A 19,335-nucleotide genomic window follows, 5' to 3' on the forward strand; every position below is an offset into this window, starting at 1 on the left:
ACTTTTAGCGTCTATAGATCCAACATATTTTCACATGTAAATCAGTACACTATGTGTTTATTTCAACCAAAACTAGAGAAAAGTGAAAAGATGTCCCAAAATTGCTTTTCATAGTTTTATTTTGTTTCTATCGACTTTGAATGAAGTATATTTTGCAATGCTAAAATCACTGTTTATTTACATGGAGTCTGGTGTGATTTGCGAACGCAATTTCACAGATGTTTTTATGTTTAAAAAATGGATCTTACTCTTTAACAGAAAGGTCGACCTCCTTAGAAATCCTTTCCATAATGTTGTCAGACACTTAGAATATTAATCTGAGCCTGTCAGTGGCAAAACGAGCACTTTTGAAAAGGTAAATACAAGCTGGATAATTGCCCTATTAACTTACATTGTAGCTCGTTTCGCCACTGCCGACTGCAGCCATCTCACTTAATACTGGACTAATTTCAAAGATTGTTGTTCCAATCAGTCACTTAGACACAAAAAACATAGGAAAAGACAGTAGTTACCCTTTAAGGTGTGAATAGTGATTTCTCCCTCGGTTACGCCATTTCAAAGTCAAGGCTATGATATAACCAAACAAATGTTTTTTTTGTTTTTTTACATTTACAGAACAATGTCCAATTATGCATTTTAAATTAAATGAACTATTTACAAAGAGCAGAAACACTACATTGTATTGTATGAATGCATGCTTAATAAATAAACTTCCATTTCTCAAAATTACCATGCCAACTGCTTTGGCCTTGCACTGAACAGACATCCCATGATGCCATCCGATGCTGCTTTGGGTTTTTTTTTTTTTTTTTTTAGGCGCCAGGGTAAATGCAACATAAAACTGTCATCCATTCAGACTCACTGCTCTGCGCTTATGTCCTACAATATTTTAGCCAGTGCCTTCTTTTTTTTGGGAATCTTATAAAGTTCTTTCTCTTTACTCCGTTGGATGGAGAATCCCTCGAGCCACTGATCGAACTGCAATCTCCCTGTTCAAACACAGCTGCATCAATGGGCTTTTATCACACCGCATCCCCCCTGGATGCAAAGATATGCACAGCTGCTGCTCTGTTGCCCAGATACTGAATGTCATTTCAGGAATACTCCCCCATTCCACAAACAGGATAGTGTTACAGGAAGCACTTCAAACAGCCCAAGCCTCCAAACTTGATTTTCCCATTTCAGTCCGACCACTCTATAGTGCTCCTATGCATCCATTTTCTGGGGCCCGTCTCACTAATGAGAGTTCAGATGTCACTGAAATTGTGAAGATGGGATGAAAATAATTACATAATTGCACCTTCCCTAAAGGAGGACCTCTCTATTATTGAGTTTTTGTTATGTTCCCATCACTAGAGACTGACCTAAACCTCTGTTCAATCAATGCATACCGAGTTATGAGCTCTGTAATTTAAAAATCACATTATCGGATTGAGTTCATTTAGTTTGAGTGTCTTACCAAGAATCCCGTTAACAATCAATCTGAAGCCAAAAAGCACTGCAGCAAAAAAAGGTTGTTATTTAATAAATGGCTTTTTGTTCCTTTCTGGCCATCAATTTGAAAAATGGATTATTAGGTTGCTAACAATTTTTTGTGGATCAAGAACAACAATAAATTTGAACATTTTAATAATATGAAACAATGTAATAAATATATTATTCTGTTAGGGAAAAGAGGCATGCCATTTAAAATAAAATACAAGTTCAGTAACTTTGTTTTTATCAGGGTATTTCATTAAAACTAAACACCTTTCCTTACCACTGAACCTCATTTTTTCAACCCCACGCTGTATTAGTAGTGCCTTCATGCAATTTAGCCTTGTTTTTAACGGAGCAAATCAAGAAGATAGCAGGGATTAAAAGATTGATCATTTATGAATCCGCTATTTTCCTCTTTCTTCTGCCACTACAGTGCTAAGAGACTCCAACTCTGAGTCCTTCAAACCGGTGCAAATGGTACAGTATAAATGAATGCATGAGGGTTGCTGGGGTTCTCCCTTATTGACTTTACAGGTATTTTATGTTCTGTACAGTTCAAGGTTTTTCTACAAGATGGAGTTGGCAGGCCCTCCAGAGACACTAAAGCCATTGGGCTAGTAAGAAGAGCCACATCTGTGAATTAACTAATTAAGCTCCTCAATGTCCTCAGCAAAAAGGGTGCCCTGAGATTGTTCTCTGCAATAGCAGTAATGATATAGAGAGAGACGGAGATGGGGGTGCTATATCTCATCCTCAAATGCAAAAGGAGCATGTACTGTTCAGAAAAGAAAAATTAGCAAGGAGCCAGGATTTTAAGCTCTTTCTGTTCCCGTCCTATGCGAGTGGACCTGTTACATTTCTGAATGCAAGATCCGTATTTTCTCATCTTTGTTTTTTTCTTTTCCCCTTGGTTGCGGCAAGGCTCATTAAAAAGTCTATAAACAATGCGAGATGTGCTCTCTAATGAGCAAATGCTTCTGTAAAAGGGCTCTGTCCTTGGGAAGCTGCCCATGTCCGCTAACACAGTACCCAAACCCAGTCTCATGCACCTCAGGACTAACAACCAGACCATTCTCTCCGGGCTCATTTGTGTCCTCAATCACCTCATTTTCATTGTTCCCTCATTTTGTATACTCTACTTCCCAGATAAGTTATTGTTCACTTTACCGCCTGACAGGGAGCACCGGGTCATCTCAGCGAGACTTCGCCCTGTGAAAATCTGACAACGATTTGGGGTTGCATCCAAGGAAGTGGGAGTCGACAAAAAACCAGGAGGTGTCTATGGCACTGGGTGGCTAACTAAGTGATCTGCTTGGCCGGCTCCAAAGCGCAGTGGAGCTGAATGAAACAGCGCAGTCAAAAACAACAGTGGGCTTTCACTGTGCTAGTAGGCTATAACAGAGTATGCTTTCTTTGAGATGGAAAGAAAAAGATTTCAGGGACAGTGAAACAGTGGGAAATGGGAGCATGTCGTGGCATTTTGAGTTGCTCTTTCACACTGACAGTGGGTCAGACACTGATAAGTGATCTACCTATGGCTCAATACAATAGTCAGTGATTCTGAATAATGATAGCAGCAACTCTGAGATAAATCGTTATTCCACCGATACAAAATAAAAACAATTTACACGTAAGTGTACAGATAAGTTATGAAGGCAGTAAGGGTGTCTTATTCAAAGAAAAGTTTGATATTTCTCTAAAAAGAATAAGGATATGAAACCAATGCAAAGGTTAGAGACTAGAGAATACAAGTTTAAAGCCCTGAGACCATGGAAGCTACAAAGCTCATTAGAACAATATCATGAAAGCATCACAAAATAGAGCTTTGCTACTGTATTAGGGCAACAGTTGTACAAATCTTGAGGGTGCTGTTGGACGAAAGGCTGTAGGATAATTAATGTCCAACGTTTTCTGTCACTGACACATTGGACGCTCATGTAATTTCATGTCAAACTTGTCTATTAGATAATGCTGTCTCATTATCTCTATATTATCTTTAGTGCAAAAATCATTGGACGAAGCAGTTTAAAATGTAAATGGTTCATCCTATTGAGGATGTGAATATACCCACTAAATGTTGTGCTAAGTCATTTTGTACTAGTAGGAAGTTTGACCTAATGTGTGAAAAACAACATCATTCTAACCCAAATTGGAATTCATGACACTCTGCAGTATGCTTGGTCGGCATCAAAGAGTTTGACAGACCGACTCAAAAAACATTACCATCTTTAAAAACATAGCTTTTGCTTTCATACCGGCCCAGAGAGATGAGGACTTCATATAGAAATTAAGACTTTTTATGAGGCTAGCTAGCTTTGTCTGAGCTAAGCAGTAACTCAGCGAACACAGTTACTGCATTGCTTTAAAAAAGGCAGTCATCTTGATGCCACCAAAAATCTGAAACCATGGATTCCTTAGATCAATGATTTTTACAATCTGCGCACTGGATAAAAATGTCACACTGCTACTCAAGTATATATATATATATGCATGTATATATATATATATATATATATATTTTCTGAGGTGAGAGTGCCACTGAGGCATGCCAAACGCATTACAAGTCTTTGAGAAGGAGCCTTTGGGGCAGCACAGTCTGAGGCCCGGGTAAAAAGAATGAGCCCTTGACTCCTCGTGTTGAATCGTCTGAGCTCGGCCCATCTGGCTGCCTGCACCACGAGCCAGGAGCCAGTATCAATCATATGCAGCATGACACGCTTCCTTTGTTTCTGCAATGTAAACATATTTTATCCTTCTGGTGTTCAGACCGAGCAATGATCTTCATTTGACATTTACCGCCCAATCTGTCACAAAAGATGGATGGAGTTAAACAGCCTCATTTAAAGTCTGAACGTCTAATATGTACATATGAAGGCACCAAACATTTTCATTATGCAACTTAAATATAATTGATCTAATTATATTTTAGGCTTAATCAAAATGTAGGAAGGCATGAAAGCATAAAAACAGACTTCCGAGAGCCTTGTTGGCAGTTTATGGCTTGGGTAATGCTTTTCAAAAGAGAGCAATATTGTGCAAAATGCAATGATACCATAATGCAATGAGTGAAGGCTGCAGATTTGCAGTATTTCTAATTCACCAATTCATATGCCAGGGATTTTGCATTTACATTTCGAGCATTTTACAGTAAATCATGCAGCAAAACACTACAAGCTGCCAAATAATATGGAGGACAAACAACCATGCCAAGAGCATTTCTTTATCACCTGTCAACATTCATGTATCATTAACAGAACAAATGATATCCTCCAACCAGGACAAAAAGTCTTATGGTATCCATTCGCATGTGCAAGCATAATTTCTGTATAATGTATAATGTGTGTATAATGTATAATGTCTGTAGGGCTCAATAATTACACAGCTTCAGAACTTTGCTGTTACGGTGGCGTATTAAAGCAGCAGAGCAGCACATTATGCAGAACAGCCTCACAGATAAAATGAGACAGCTGTCAGTCAGGAGAGGCTATTCATTCCAGAGACATAATCAGGCCACGATTCACAAGCTCAAACTTTGCTCCTTTTACAGCAGTCAGTTTACCAGCAGGACGTCAGAGCCTCGTCTTATTTTTAGACATTATGTGAGGAAAAACAAGAAAAATGCACATCACATGGACTCTTTTCCTATCTTTTTAGGTTCCATTCAACTCATGTAGATGCATTTAATTTAGTAACAAGAATAGTAAGGAAAAGATCTAAGAAAAGGAATTTTACGCATGTCCTAGTTTTACAATGCGATGACTGGCCTGCATCTATAGTTAGGGCTAGGTACCCAAGTTTTAGGCACCGACCAAATTGCCTCCTTAGTATCGAACAATGCCTCGTCATTCAATACCCAATTTTATTACCTAAGGAGTAAATCTCATCAGGGTCAGTGAACCAATAAGCATGCAGCATGCTTCTACCAAGATCTAATAATGTTTGTGATTGGCTGGCTAACGTTACACATTGTAGAGACAGGCAGGAAAAACTATACATTACACAGAGACGTAGTGGCAGCTTGAAAATAAAAATAAAAGATTTGTGCCGTAATGTTGAAATGTTCTAATTTCTTTTTGTTAGAATGGATTTCATAAAATTGGTATCGAAAAAAGTATCGTTTAAGAACCGGTATCGAAGTCACGGTATTGGTATCGGTACCGAAAATTAGTAAGACAACTGAATAATGTGAAAATCACTCTGAACATCACTATCATTCTTAAATTAAAATCATAGGATGCAGGTCTAAAAAACATCTGTCCATATCCAACATGACTGGTCTCAGTGAGCTTTATTACATGAAATGTGGCTCCAGCGACAGAAAAGGAAACAATGGATCCAGAGGTTGAAGTGGCCTGCCGCCCCAGTGGTTCCTCCTTGACGACACTTTGCATTGTGTCCCGCCTCCCTCTCATCCTCCGCCCCTTCTGCCACCCTCCACCTTTGTCTGCCTCCCGGGCTCACATTGAGCCACTCCTGGGGGCTTTTATTCAGGAGCAGTTCTTCGACAATGCCGTTGGTGTGAAAGCCTAATAAATTACAGGGCGCTCCCTTCAAACGCAGCAGCCTGGCCATAAACACATAATGGAAAAGACCCTTAGAGCGGTTTGTGTTGGGTCAAATCGCGGTGATTGTCTTCAAATGTTTAGATGAAATCGATTGTGCTTTCTTAATTTAAAAACTGCATTCAAAAGACAAATATGTCAAATCCTTGTTTGTTACGTTTGTATTTGTCATGTATTTAGAGTGTCATGATCTGTGTGTCAAAGGAGAAAAGCTTTCGGCGTATATCCAAATAGTGTTATAATACAGAGCCCACTGAGGGTCAAACATATTAGCATAGAAATCCTAGCGCACAGATTTGTTAAAAATACCATTATATTCTACATGTTGCACTTCGACTAAAAACAAGCTGGTCACGGTATGTTAGTCATTGTACAATTCCACTTTCAAGTAATACATTATGCATCTTTTAAGTAGTAAATTATGCATCATTTATAAAATAGGACCTGCACCTGCTTTGAGTGACAGATGGTCACTTGAGTATAAGTATTCCATTTTTGTGATGATAAATCTGCACTTTTAATCAATTGCATTAGTTTGACACCATCTAACCCCTCACCCCTTTTGTTCTAAAAGGTCAGAGGTCCATATTGAAAGTCTTATCCTTCCCATGAATACATCTTGCCTGGGCGCTCCTCCAAATATTTTTTCTTACAGTTTATTTATCTGAGTAAATGGATTTCCAAACTGAGTGCACAGCATATAAATCTGTACACACGAATTAATAATTAATCTATAATAACATGCTTGGTATATAATCCTTTCGTTGGGTTTATCAATCCATTCACACCGATCTCTACATTAATATTCCTTTCTACCATTTGACACCCAAGAGGCTCTGTACAATACACTCAATTAAGAAGTGGCTTATGATGTGGATTAGATTTTAATGTGCGAGTGTTGAGTTCTGACAACCTAATGCAGTCCCAAGTTTTACATTAGGAAAATTGTTCATTTCTATTTCCTAGGACATCATATAAAAACGTAAAATGACATACAACATATTGTATTTACCTTAGTTTAGAGAATTACATTTTATATATATATATATATATATATATATACATAGTATATATATATATATATATATATATATATATATATATATATATACACACACATACACACATTTTAAATCCTTGACATTTTTCAATACTCTATGCTACAGACACATTTCAGATGTTACTGAAAAAGTATTGACGTTTAATGCCGTACAGGTGTTAAATGCATTCAAGTTCACTTTGTTTGAGTTATGGCAACAGCCACCGCCTCTCAGCACCTAGATGGTGTTACCCTGCAACCACCTGCTACCAACCCAACACAAAAACACACATCTATTTTGATCAGTCTGACCTCATCAATGTTCACATGTGATTTCCATATGGGCGGCAGCAGCGAGGCTCTGTTTATACGCAGCTCCCATATTAGATTGTGGGCAGGATTGTAAACAGCTCTTGGACGCGTCTGTTTCCTCTTGTTTCCATAGCATTACCTCACAGCACAGCACATTTCACAGCAATATGCACAGAGAAAACTGAATAGTGCGTTTTAAAACACACACACTGGGTTATATTTTTAAGGACCGCACCTTTGCCTTCTTTAAACAGCAACACCAAACCAAATTGTATCATATCTGATTGAAGTCGTTAACAGCCGTTTCTTCATTTCAGAAAATAGTTCTGCATCAAAAGACCATTACCCAGAAGCAAAAACTCATTATTTTATTTTACCACAAATGAAAAATTTCACAGATACCATTTAATATGTTTTCTTTCCAGCTGAATTCACTAGTTGGTCTTGAGTCTGCAGTTTCTGCACACACAGCTATTTGAATGCACAGCAAGGGTGCCTTAAAAAGGACTCCACAAGTCTTGAAGAATTATGAACTCAGCTTCCACAATACTTATCCTGAAGTGGCCACATTTTCATCAAGATTAGACAAAACAGAGAGAGAGGATATAAAATATCTGAGACTATCAAGTTTGGGAAAACAGTTACAGTGTGTGACACCTGAGGTTGTAAACAGTGTGCAGTGAAATAAGTCATTCTGGACTCATTTGCTGGAAAGGTCTGAAAGCACCATGGCGACACAGAGGATGCTCGCTTCCAGAATGTGCTCACTGACAACTGTGCCAATTTAGAGAGTAAACAAGTCCACAGAATACTGCACATGCTGCACATCTCGCCTTGGTCCCATCTCCCAGAAGACACACTTGTTTTTTTTCTTTTTTTGTTCTTCACACAAAAGGCTGAGGCGGCTTGGCACCTGAGGAAGCCAGCCAATCACAACAGTCCCTGGGATGAGCTGAACTGCCATTGCTAAGCATTACATCATGATGGTGAGTCACTCCCTGGGATTAAGAGACAGAAAAAAGAACACATGCCCAAATGGACCTTTTTCACGGCAGACATTTTGACTTGTCATAGTAGGAAAAGCACAGCTGAAATTGATAACCTTAACGATGGCTCAGTTCCATCAAGTGTCCCAGTGAGCTATTTCAGTGAGTCAGCATGCACAATACCAGGGCCTGTCCTAAGTGGAATGCAGCCATTATTAATGGTTTTGAATACACCTGTGCTTTTCCTACTATGACATGTCAACATGTCTGCCGTGAAAAAGGTCTATACACCATGGCCCTGCCTCTCCATGACAGCTCAGCAAAGGTAAAGTGAGACAATGATTTCCGATTGTAGGAAACGCATAGGAAGCCTGGTGTGTCTTTGTGCTCATAATGTCCATCAAATAAACACTGTCACTTTCACTGAGGCAAGAATAATCCTCAAGTGGGTCTCTCTTAAGTTGTGTCTCTAGTGCAGGTAAACTATGTAAATGCCAAGAACTCCCAGCAAGTGATTCTGAAAGTATGTCGAGTAAATAAGCTGGAGCGCCAGAAATACTGTATGCATGTGCTAGCAAAATACCCATGCTGTGTGAGGCCACCTACACATCCCCAAACATAAGTGTTTGGCAAGCAAATAGAGAGCACACATGTGGTATCTCCAAGCTGGTATTGGAGTCAACAAGCTTGTTGACTGTTGATACATTTTTACACATTTTGATGTGAATTAGTATAATTATACTATCCTAATTATATACTAAGTATAGTGTTGCTACAGTATAAAATTAAGTGCAAAATAAGACTATGGAGGATTCTCCTGTCCTTATGGGCATTATCCCAGCTTTGCATTACACATTGGCTGCAGTCTATGTGGCAAATATCTCATGGTGGCAAGGGCAGGAAAACACATTTTAATGGCGAGCATGCTAGAGCCTAACTGATGTGTTGGCTGATACTAGCTTATTACCCATATATTGTGTATATATATATTGGCATATACTTGTTTTTAGAGTGCACTTCATCGCTTTTCTTTACCACACTTTTGCAAGCAGAAGGAAAACATAGGGATAAATGAGAGATTACCCGAGCAACCAATCAAAGGCTAACATTCAGAAAATGTCAGGGCTAGTGAAGTGGCATGATGGAACAGGCTGGAAATAAGTCAGTACTTCAAGTAAGAGCATCAAGCAACAAAGAAAAAGACATTCAGTGAGAAAAGAGGAAAATATCTCCGAAAGTAATACACAATCACAATAAATTGTGTGAAAAAATCATCACTGCATGCAATCATAAATGAGCAACAATTATCCCTGTAGACACCAGGTGTACAACAAAATGAGCTGCCTCTTCGGGTGGTTTGAAAAGCAGGATTTCAGAGTAGAAAATGATCCTCCTTGAAGACAAATAAAGCAGGTGTGATATCAGCTTGGCTACTGAAATCCTGGAACAAACTGCCTTAGGCTGCAATCAGAATGAGCACATTTGCAGGGTTGCAAAACGTGAGGTGCACTGAGTTTCTTTGTGATCAGACCAGTTGCGTTTATTGTTATTCTTGCTAGACATCCACCGAATCCCCCGTCTTCAGCCAACCGTTATTTTGCTGTTAAATTAAATGACATCAGGCGTTTTCTCGTGTTCAGGGCATTGCAGCAAAAAAAAAAAAAACACGGGGTGCTCAGCAACGCAAAAGCGAGCAAAATGCTTCACTCTCATTGAAAACAATTACAAAAAGCCACCCTAGACCGCTACAACTCGATCTGTCTGATTGGGGACTTAAAACATCCTCAAACTTTTACTTCAACGAGTCCCTAAAGCTGCAGCAAATGTAGCCAAAAACAAAACTGGCACTCTATTATAAGAACTACGAACATCTTGGAAGAGCTGCGGTGACAGCAAGTCAGTATAACTGATGCACACCAAAGACTTGTAATGAAGTCCAAATAAAGTCACATAGATACATAACTAAAGTTAATTCTTTTCATGCAGCCCTGCTGAATAATGAACATCTTAAATCTGACACCAGTAGCATAAGTGGCAATATTACTTTGAGTCACATCCGTCTACTCATTTTTCAGTTAAACTATGGGATAGGCAGTGACAGGGATTACAATGCAAAGGGATATGCAATCTTACTTTCAAGGTGATATTGAACCCATTGTTTTAAACGGCCTAAACATCTAAAGAACAGAAACGGACATAGACAGCAGGGCAGACTACCGTACATTGGGTGGGTGTTTAGATTCACATGTGGAGTTGGTGTTTGTAAGTCCAGGCTATATAATTGTGGACATACCTTGTCATGGACCAAAACACTTGTCAGAAGGGACTCTGTGACGTGGTGGTAGCGTTACAGGAAAAGTCCGATAATCACTTTTCACATCGGTATGGCATGACACTTGTAGCACACACCGGATGTGCAATTCAGAAAGAACATTTCCTGCTAATTGACAGTTTTTTGTTAACAAAACTACAAGACGTAGCCACATAAGTTTACAGTTTACATTTAGCTTCTCAGGATAACCCCTGCAGCCGACCATTGTATGCAGTAAGTGTATATTTATTGTAAGCGTTGAAACATCAGCATCAAAAATCTACCTGGGACACATGCATGATACTTGTCATCACTCAAAGGCTTGGTTGAACAAAGGACAATCAGGCAAAACCTACTTTCTGCACTTGTGTCTTAACGATTGCCAGTATTCCATACTTCAGCTGAGATAGATAGATAGATAGTGAGAGATATATATATCTCTCTCTATATATATATATATATATATATATATATATATATAAAAATAAAGGAGTTATATCGTCTATCACAGCCCATCTTGTGTTGTACTTGAAACTGGTGAACTGTTTGGTAAAGGAATGTAATCACTTTTCTGAGTATTTCTGAGTTAACACAAGACAACTCAGAAGTGTCTGACTTTCACAGAAAGGAATTCCAACCGTTTACCGGTGCCAGTCCTGGGGGAGTAAGTTTGAATAGTGACAGGCTATAAATAATACCGGGCACCATGCTAACAATACAGAAAACTGGAACATCGATACAAACAGTATCTATTCCAAATAAAAATTGGTGCTTGTAGTTCTCCAGGTAGTTCAAGGAGGACAGGGACATCATGCTGGAAATTCTGTTCCACAGCGAAATATTTCTTCGTCACCTTGGGCATCGTCACCAGACTCGGCAGTCTCACTACAGAGCTCAGGAAAAAAAAGAAATGCAATGCTGCATGACAAAGTAGCACAGATCCTCAGTGCTGATGTAGAGAACATGGTGAGGTTAGGATAAAGGACTCTGCTGAAGATGCTGAGTACCACAGCAGACAACTGTCCATCCACCATCACCTGCCATATTCTCCATGAGCAGTGTGGCCATTACGCCTTAAGGCACCAGCAGCTTCAAAGTCTGTTTTGAGTCAGAACCACTCCCAGAGGCGTTTCACCTTGCTGAATGTGATCTTGGGGCATATTGACATCAAGCAAGGTTATTTAGAAGCTGATACCAGTTCATCCTGCTGAGACTTCTTTGTGGAGAACTGAAGAGTTATTAAGTATAAGAGCCGAGTTCAGTTCAAGCAGGGATGTGACCAGAACATGGAGGGTCTGAGACAAGCTTTCAGTACATTTTTACATGTTTTGTAAATTTGAACAAACAGACCAGCAGATACCTTAGAGACCGCACATCCATTATGCTTCTCTTCAATCACAAACACTCAATACTGAAGTCATACTTGCTTTGACCATGACAGGATACTCAAAGTTACTTAAACTATGACCAAAAAATAACTTTTATGAATGAGCCCTTGTTTGGGCCATGTAACCTTTAATGATCAATTTTTTTTTTTCTCTCTTTAGGTTAAATGATCTAGCGGATTGTATCACATTATTTTCAAACGGGTCATTAGCAACTAGTTTGGTATTTGTCTAGTCTCAATGGCCGAGTAACTTGGAAGCACATCATAAAATAGATACGTTTAAAATTATGTTTAATACTATGTAGACCACAAATACAGGCCAGAAGTACAGCTGGGCAATATATAAATATTTTATTGATATCGATATACGAGACTAGATATCATCTTAGAATTTGGATATCGTAATATGGCATGCGTTGTCTTCTCCTTATTTTACAGACTGCATTACAGTAAAGTCATGTCATTTTCTTAACTTACTGTATTAGACTTACTAGCTGTTTTATTATTTGCCTTTACCCACATAGTCATTGTATCCACATTGTTATCTAAAATCTCCTTGTGAAAATATTTTTTGAAAGCACCATTAGTCAACCCTAAAATATCATCGCAATATGGACATCGATGTATTTGATCAAGAATATCGTGACATTTGACTTTTCGATATAACGCCCAGCTCCAGCCAAAAATCTTAAAAGTGCCCATATTATGAAAAGAATCACTTTTTCTGGGATTTGGGGTGTTATTTTGTGTCTCTGGTGCTTCCACACGCATACAAACTTTGAAAAAAACAACATCAATGCTGTTTTGAGTGAGATACGGGTTTCTGGATGTGTCCTGCCTTCAGTCTCTGGGTGAGCTGGTCAAAATCTGCACGGCTTTCTACGTCAGTAGCCGAGACGAGGGGCCTAGGGGGCTAACCCTAGCATGCTAGCTCGTTCTCAATGGCAAACACTGCTACAACACACACAAATTCACCCTAATCTACAAAATAAAATTGTATAGAACTACTTACATGTCCCTGTTCTGCAGGTATTCCACGCAAAGTTGGAAGTGTGCCCTCATTTAGAAGAAGTCTCCCAGCTAATCCTGCCTTGTACAGGCCGAAGTTGCAGAAACAGCTAGCTAGCTCATGTAATCCTTGCCTAGCTACTGCGCATGCGTGACTGACAACAAAGGTGTTACAGAAGTTGCGAGGTCTCACTCTGTAGCTAAAACAGAGACCTGAACACAGTGTGAAAAGAGGATCTGCAGAAATGTGCAGTACAACAAAAATATGGTCTTTTTTGAAAATTAAACCATGTAAACGTATTCTGATACAATCTCAAATTACAATTATGAACCTGAAAATTAGCATAATATGGCCACTTTAAAGTGTCGTACGCAACACTGCATTGGGAGACACCTTGTGGAAAAGGCTTTGCAGTTCTTACATTCCCACTGAAAATTATAGTTTTCAGTTTTACTTTAATTGACTTTAATGTTCAAGGAACACAAGCTTAATGCTAACCGACAAAGGTTGTGTTGGTTTGCAATTGTGCAGCTACATACACACTGTATATATTGTAATGAGTTTTGCAAAGTAATGCTGTGCTGATAGAGGAAAAAAAAAAAAACCCTTCAAGGGTTGGAGGGTTGGGGGAGGGGGGCAGCCCCCATTCTGTACAACAAGCCCATCTCCTTCTGTTTCGTTTTTTTTCCCTACATTGAATTCTCTATAGGACGCCTTCTTTGCTCACACAATGCAAATCACTCACGGCCTCTATTCATGCACTGATTAATATGCAAAGACAGCCCATCCTCATCTAACAGTCAGCAGAGAGGAAATTTAACAGCCAGCCGAGTCATTTTGAACTTCTGTTTGTACTACTGTCAGCATGAAAGAGCACTGAGATGACATTAATCCATAGATAATGTATCAAAATACACCGTCTAAAGTTTTATTCTCATGTTTTGATCATTTATTTTACCTTTACATGATGTTTTATCCACAGATCTGCAAACATCCACTAATGCCATTATGACTTGTCTGTATGCATTACTCTCTGCGCTCCTCTGTTCATTACTTATAATCTAGGTATACAACTAAAAATAATTGTGGGTATTAAACATTTATAAAATGCCATGTAATTTTAAACATTATAGACAAAAATGACTAGAATAAATATCAAAGTATATAGAAAAAAAGTAATGAATGCGCAGTAAAACATGCGCAGAAATCATGTCTGGGAAATCAATTACGACTCGATACGTCACTTTTTGATGCAGTTTTTTTGCTTTTTGAATAACTACACAGTAGTAGTGGTAGTAGTACTATGCAGTATATGGCTAAATGTGCTGAGCCCAAAGTGGGGTCCAGCTGTAATCAGAGTTGCGCCTACACTGTTGAGAATTTGATCAACATAAGCTGTGATAAATTGGTACAAAATGTGTACATGTCACTTTGAACGCCGCGTGGGTCTAATTGCAACTACAGAGCAAAGTTCTGAAGATCCAGAATCTAGTTTTATTCAGAGAGCAGACTAAAAACGCCTTATAATTTTCCCTTGTTTGGTTGCTTTTTCCAGTTCCCCCAAGTCAAAAATAGCCTGTATTATTTTCATAGTGGCTTTGAACTCACCACAGCAGTTAAAGTCCCATATGTTAGCCATTTAGGAATTGTGTATTTTCTCTCCCTCTAAATGTGCTCTCTTGTTTTTTGGAGTTCAGTTCTATGCACGAAAACATTGTTTTAGATCTACGGGATCATGAAATGAACATCACGGTTCAATTCACATTGTCTTGAGATTCAAAAGCACATGGTTGGCTTCACACTTGAACTCAGTTACCTTAAGTTTCACAAAACTATATAATGGAACGGCAGGTGCACAGCACTAACTGCCATTGTGTTTGAAAAACACAAGGGGCTGCGTTGGCGGGGGCCTGTTTCATTTACTGATGAAATGAAGAAATACAATTGAGGAAGTCCAGTGTGAGTAATAGATGCATGACTATGAATGTCTGTCAGACACTGAAACACTGCACAGTGCTTTAGAATACCATGAGGAAGGATTTAAAAACTATCACAATGACACTTGTATCCATCTCAACATCTGGATCAACCTCTCATTGCCTAGCAATGACAAATCAACTCTGGCCAAAGATCTGAAATCATATGGTCAAAAATCACATTGAGGCATTAGCAGTCACCATGTTATCACCTCTGAGGACCTTAAACCGAAAAACTTCACATCCCTCAAGAGAGGCACTCTCATTTTCATTCTCCAATAGGTGTGACAAATAGTTGTGTCTCTGATTAGCCTCCATCACCTTACACTCTTCCAAGTTGAAGAATGATGACCATGGTCATCAGTCTTCAGGTCAGAACTGGTAATACACACTAGACTCAATCCATCTGGCTATAGACAGACCAAGACAAGAAAGGCCACTGTCTGTCTCCCCTTCTAAAATCATATTCTATTTAATCTGGCCAATATTCAATACATTTCTTGGAAGGTGGTGTGGCTCCACATCCTGTAATGTTTTTGACTAGACTCCACATTCAATTAGCACTGAACTGGAACAGGAACTGGAAATCAATAAATGTAATTAAATTACTCAGCCTTCAAACTGTGTGATACTGTCATTAGCCTTTTAATATACCCCGGGCCTATCAAATAATGTGATCAATTTCTTTGAATTTGTTCCCCTATTGCAAAAGAGCAGAGCTGAGGCACAGTTGTCTAATTATCTCCCTCTTGGTTCCTTTCACTTTCCCTCCCATATGAGGTGCAGTGAATTGCGAGGGCGTCAGAATATTTTGGCAGGATTATGAATCACATAGAAAAAAAAATGAACACATCCCAAGTGGTCTTGGTACCATACCGCCCTCTACACAACTACCAGTGACAGGTTGACACAGTGTTTGGGTGTGAAAGGTGCCAAGAAACTGTTCATTTGAAAATATCTCAAGCATATTCTAGAAATCTAAATAAAACCAGTTTATTTAATGTGTACTAAAGGTGCATATGGTTTAGTTGTGTGTATAGTAAAGGTATGCAAATACTGTCAAGTCACAGATCTGCAACTTATGCCCAAATAACCCATTAGGTCCTGACCATTAGATCGAGCAGGCCAACAATATTGGTCAATTTTAGCTTATTACAAATATTTTCAATAGTTAGTCCACCAGAGGGTACACGTTTGTTTTTAAATGTCAAGCTCAGATATCTTAAATCACATTGCCTTAATAACTACGGGGCCCATGTATCAATCATCCATCTAATGAATATAATATCACTTTTTTTAAATCTCAAATATTGAAATCAGCCAAAAAAATAAAAGGCAAAAATAGGAAATTGACAAAGAACACTGCAGACCTTTAGAATATGGAGGAAGACTGCTGAGGTTAGAATAATCATCCTTCTCCATTCTAATTGGGACAATGTCTAATAAATGAAATTATTATCAAAACTATTGTTCCTCTCTCCAAGGACCCCTGGGGGTCCTCAAACTCCACTTGAGCTGAACACACAGTTGCAGTCTATAGAAAGAGGGGGCAGATCAGGGAGAGAAGGAGGACGTAAGAAGCGGGAGAGTGGGGGTTTAGGGGGAAAATGGCTCCCCCTCCCGCCCTATATAACCAAGGGAGCTCCGGGATTGGATTCTATTGTATACATTGAATGACTATTCAGTCGTCCTCAATGGATGACGAATTACCTCCCAACCAACCAAATGAAAATAAATAAAAAACTACGATCAAATCAGCCTGGCCTGAACGCAACATCATTTTGCGCCAAAAAAAACGCACTGCGCTATGAAGTTGGAAACTCCAATGTCCTATTTGGCAAGATAGAAAAACAAAAGAAACAATGGTTATGTCACATAAATACGGCCAAAGGCTGTTAACTTACACGGGCAGACTGATGTTAAACTCTAAAACCCCACAGTGTCACATCCGCGCTGAATACCGTTTTCGTGCCAAATCCGATGATGGCTAGAGTCGGAATGGTGGACACATCTAATCCATCTAACGAATACAGTCTGAGTGCGTGCGTATGGGAAACAAACAGCTTCATGTCCCTGAAGCTGGTTTAAGTAGACTGAAACAAAGCATCCCCGCTAAGAGCGAGCGCTCCGGACACTGCATCTTCGGTGCGTCACAGCTGACCCAGCAGAAGTGAGAAAGGCGAGGTGGACTTTTGGATGAGACCATATGCCGTTTAGTTGGTTAGAAAACGGTGGCTTACAAGCAACCACAGAGTATAAGCAATATCTGCTGGCATGAGGGACTAGAAAAAAGCGTCCCTGCATCACCAGTCCTAATCTCAGCCAGCATCCATAACCTTTACCCGCACAAATGAAGTGACTAACTCGCAGAAAAACGCAGCAAGTGTGCGTAATTTTCCTCAAAATGAAGCAAACCTACAATATGCCTAACTCAGAAAAAGTAAGCCAACCGGACCTGAGATGGCATACTACTGTATTGCGCGAAAATACAAAAAAAAAAAAATGCAAGCGTCTCCTGATACGAAACTAGGAATAAAAGGCGTCCCGGTTGGGATTTCACGCCTTATTCGGCTCAACGAGATATTACACTCTCACTTCTTTGAAAAAAAACTTTTTGTACAATCGTGATTATATGAGCAGAGCACCACCTCTAACCTACAGCCACTGTCCGGAGTCAGAGACAAGGATGCCGCGGGACCAGAGGATGCTGCTTCAGCATCAAAACAGCTCGGCCTTCACCCACAGGCTTGGAATAACCTAATATGAATAATAAACAACTCGGCTTCTTACCTGCACAGCCAACGAATAGCAATCCCCAGATGAGGTCCCTTATTTGAAGCATTGCAATGTGTCACAGATATTCTCCTTGAAGAGCAGACGCACTTTAAAACAAGCCAGGGGTCTCTACTGAGGTGGTGGGAAACAGATATCAGCCTTTGCCAGGAGACAACAACAGCTACCGGACGGAATTTTGGTCCTTGTCGCTACCCGTGTTCACGGCACAATGAGTGACAAGCAGCAGCCGTAGCACGCACTCACACACACACGCACGCAATAGATACCAACACGAATTACTCCGCCCGGTAGGCAGGCGAGAGAGAGAGAGAGAGAGAGAGAGAGAGAGAGAGAGAGAGAGAGAGAGGGAGAGAGAAGAGAGAAGAGAGAGAGAGAGACAGAGGGGGCGGGCTGAGGTGAATGCAGTAACAAAGTAGTGCGCGGAGCCGCCAGTGTAGACAGCAGATGGTCACCAGAGGCTTTAATTCGGATTACTGAGCTTACAAACTAGCTAACTGAGGTTTGGAAACACATGGAACAAGACAATTATTCTAAACCGAGGACTAATTAAATGTGTCATTCAGATAAGACCATTAATGATGAATAATTTAAATGATACATAATCAACATGGTGCCAACACTGCCACATAGGCATTCAAATGTCTTGTTCTAAACTATAGCCTACATTGTTTTGTTTTTTTAAGTTTAAAATTGCATTTATTGTCAAAAAACAACAACAACAACATATTACATACAGCACAGTTAATCATTCGTTACCAAAGCATATTCCCCTCTCAAAGGCATGAGCGCCTTCTTGGGAAATTATTCTAGTCAGAGTTAACTTTAAAGAAAACAATGACAGTTAAACTAGCCTACATTATTTTTATTTCATTTAAATCACTGATCACATTTGCAAAATGTCTAGGCACATGTAAATCAATGTAACATTTTGGTTTATGGGTCTATTTTTTTAACATGTCCTTAATAATAACTCATTTAGTTAGTGAGTTTATAAGCAGCATTTCCAAAGGAAGAAACTGCTTCATTAAAGGCAGCAGAACAAGGTGTAAAAACAACGTTGATATATTATCACCTTATGACGTTAGTACGGCAAACATGTTAACAAAAACTGGCTTATTTACACATAGAGCCGCTACAGAGCAACATTAGTATTCTGTCGAAGTTGTGTTTGTGTCCACCTGATGAATGTTGAGTCCATATACGCTTTATAATGTGCCACGGATGCATACAATATGTCAGTGGCAGCACAAACCTGGCCATAAAGGTGATGTGCGCCAACAGTCTCACGGCAGTTGTTGAAATGGTCACGTCATTTTTAATCTATTGATTCATGTACACGGACAGGTTTATCTTGTTTTTTACGTGGTGCTCAGCACGTTTATTTAAACTAATGTATTTCAATGGGAAGCATATTTCGTGATCACAGCATGATTCCGGGTTGGGTTTAGGAAACCAATAGCGGGACAACAACGGGACGG

The 19,335-nt window shown here is 39.4% G+C and overlaps 1 protein-coding gene across 1 annotated transcript in view; it reads right to left on the reverse strand.

Annotated features, from left to right (window-relative positions):
* ncam1a (neural cell adhesion molecule 1a) overlaps positions 1-18,130 on the reverse strand; it is a 270,441-nt gene extending 252,311 nt beyond the window's left edge. The window contains exon 1 of the mRNA XM_078265516.1: positions 17,852-18,130. Coding sequence (XP_078121642.1) covers positions 17,852-17,903 — 52 coding nt within the window. The 5' untranslated portion in view covers positions 17,904-18,130. The remainder of the gene's footprint in view (positions 1-17,851) is intronic.
* Between the last annotated feature and the right edge of the window lie 1,205 nt (positions 18,131-19,335).

The sequence above is a fragment of the Sander vitreus genome, chromosome 13, assembly GCF_031162955.1.
Source record: "Sander vitreus isolate 19-12246 chromosome 13, sanVit1, whole genome shotgun sequence".
Taxonomy (NCBI): domain Eukaryota; kingdom Metazoa; phylum Chordata; class Actinopteri; order Perciformes; family Percidae; genus Sander; species Sander vitreus.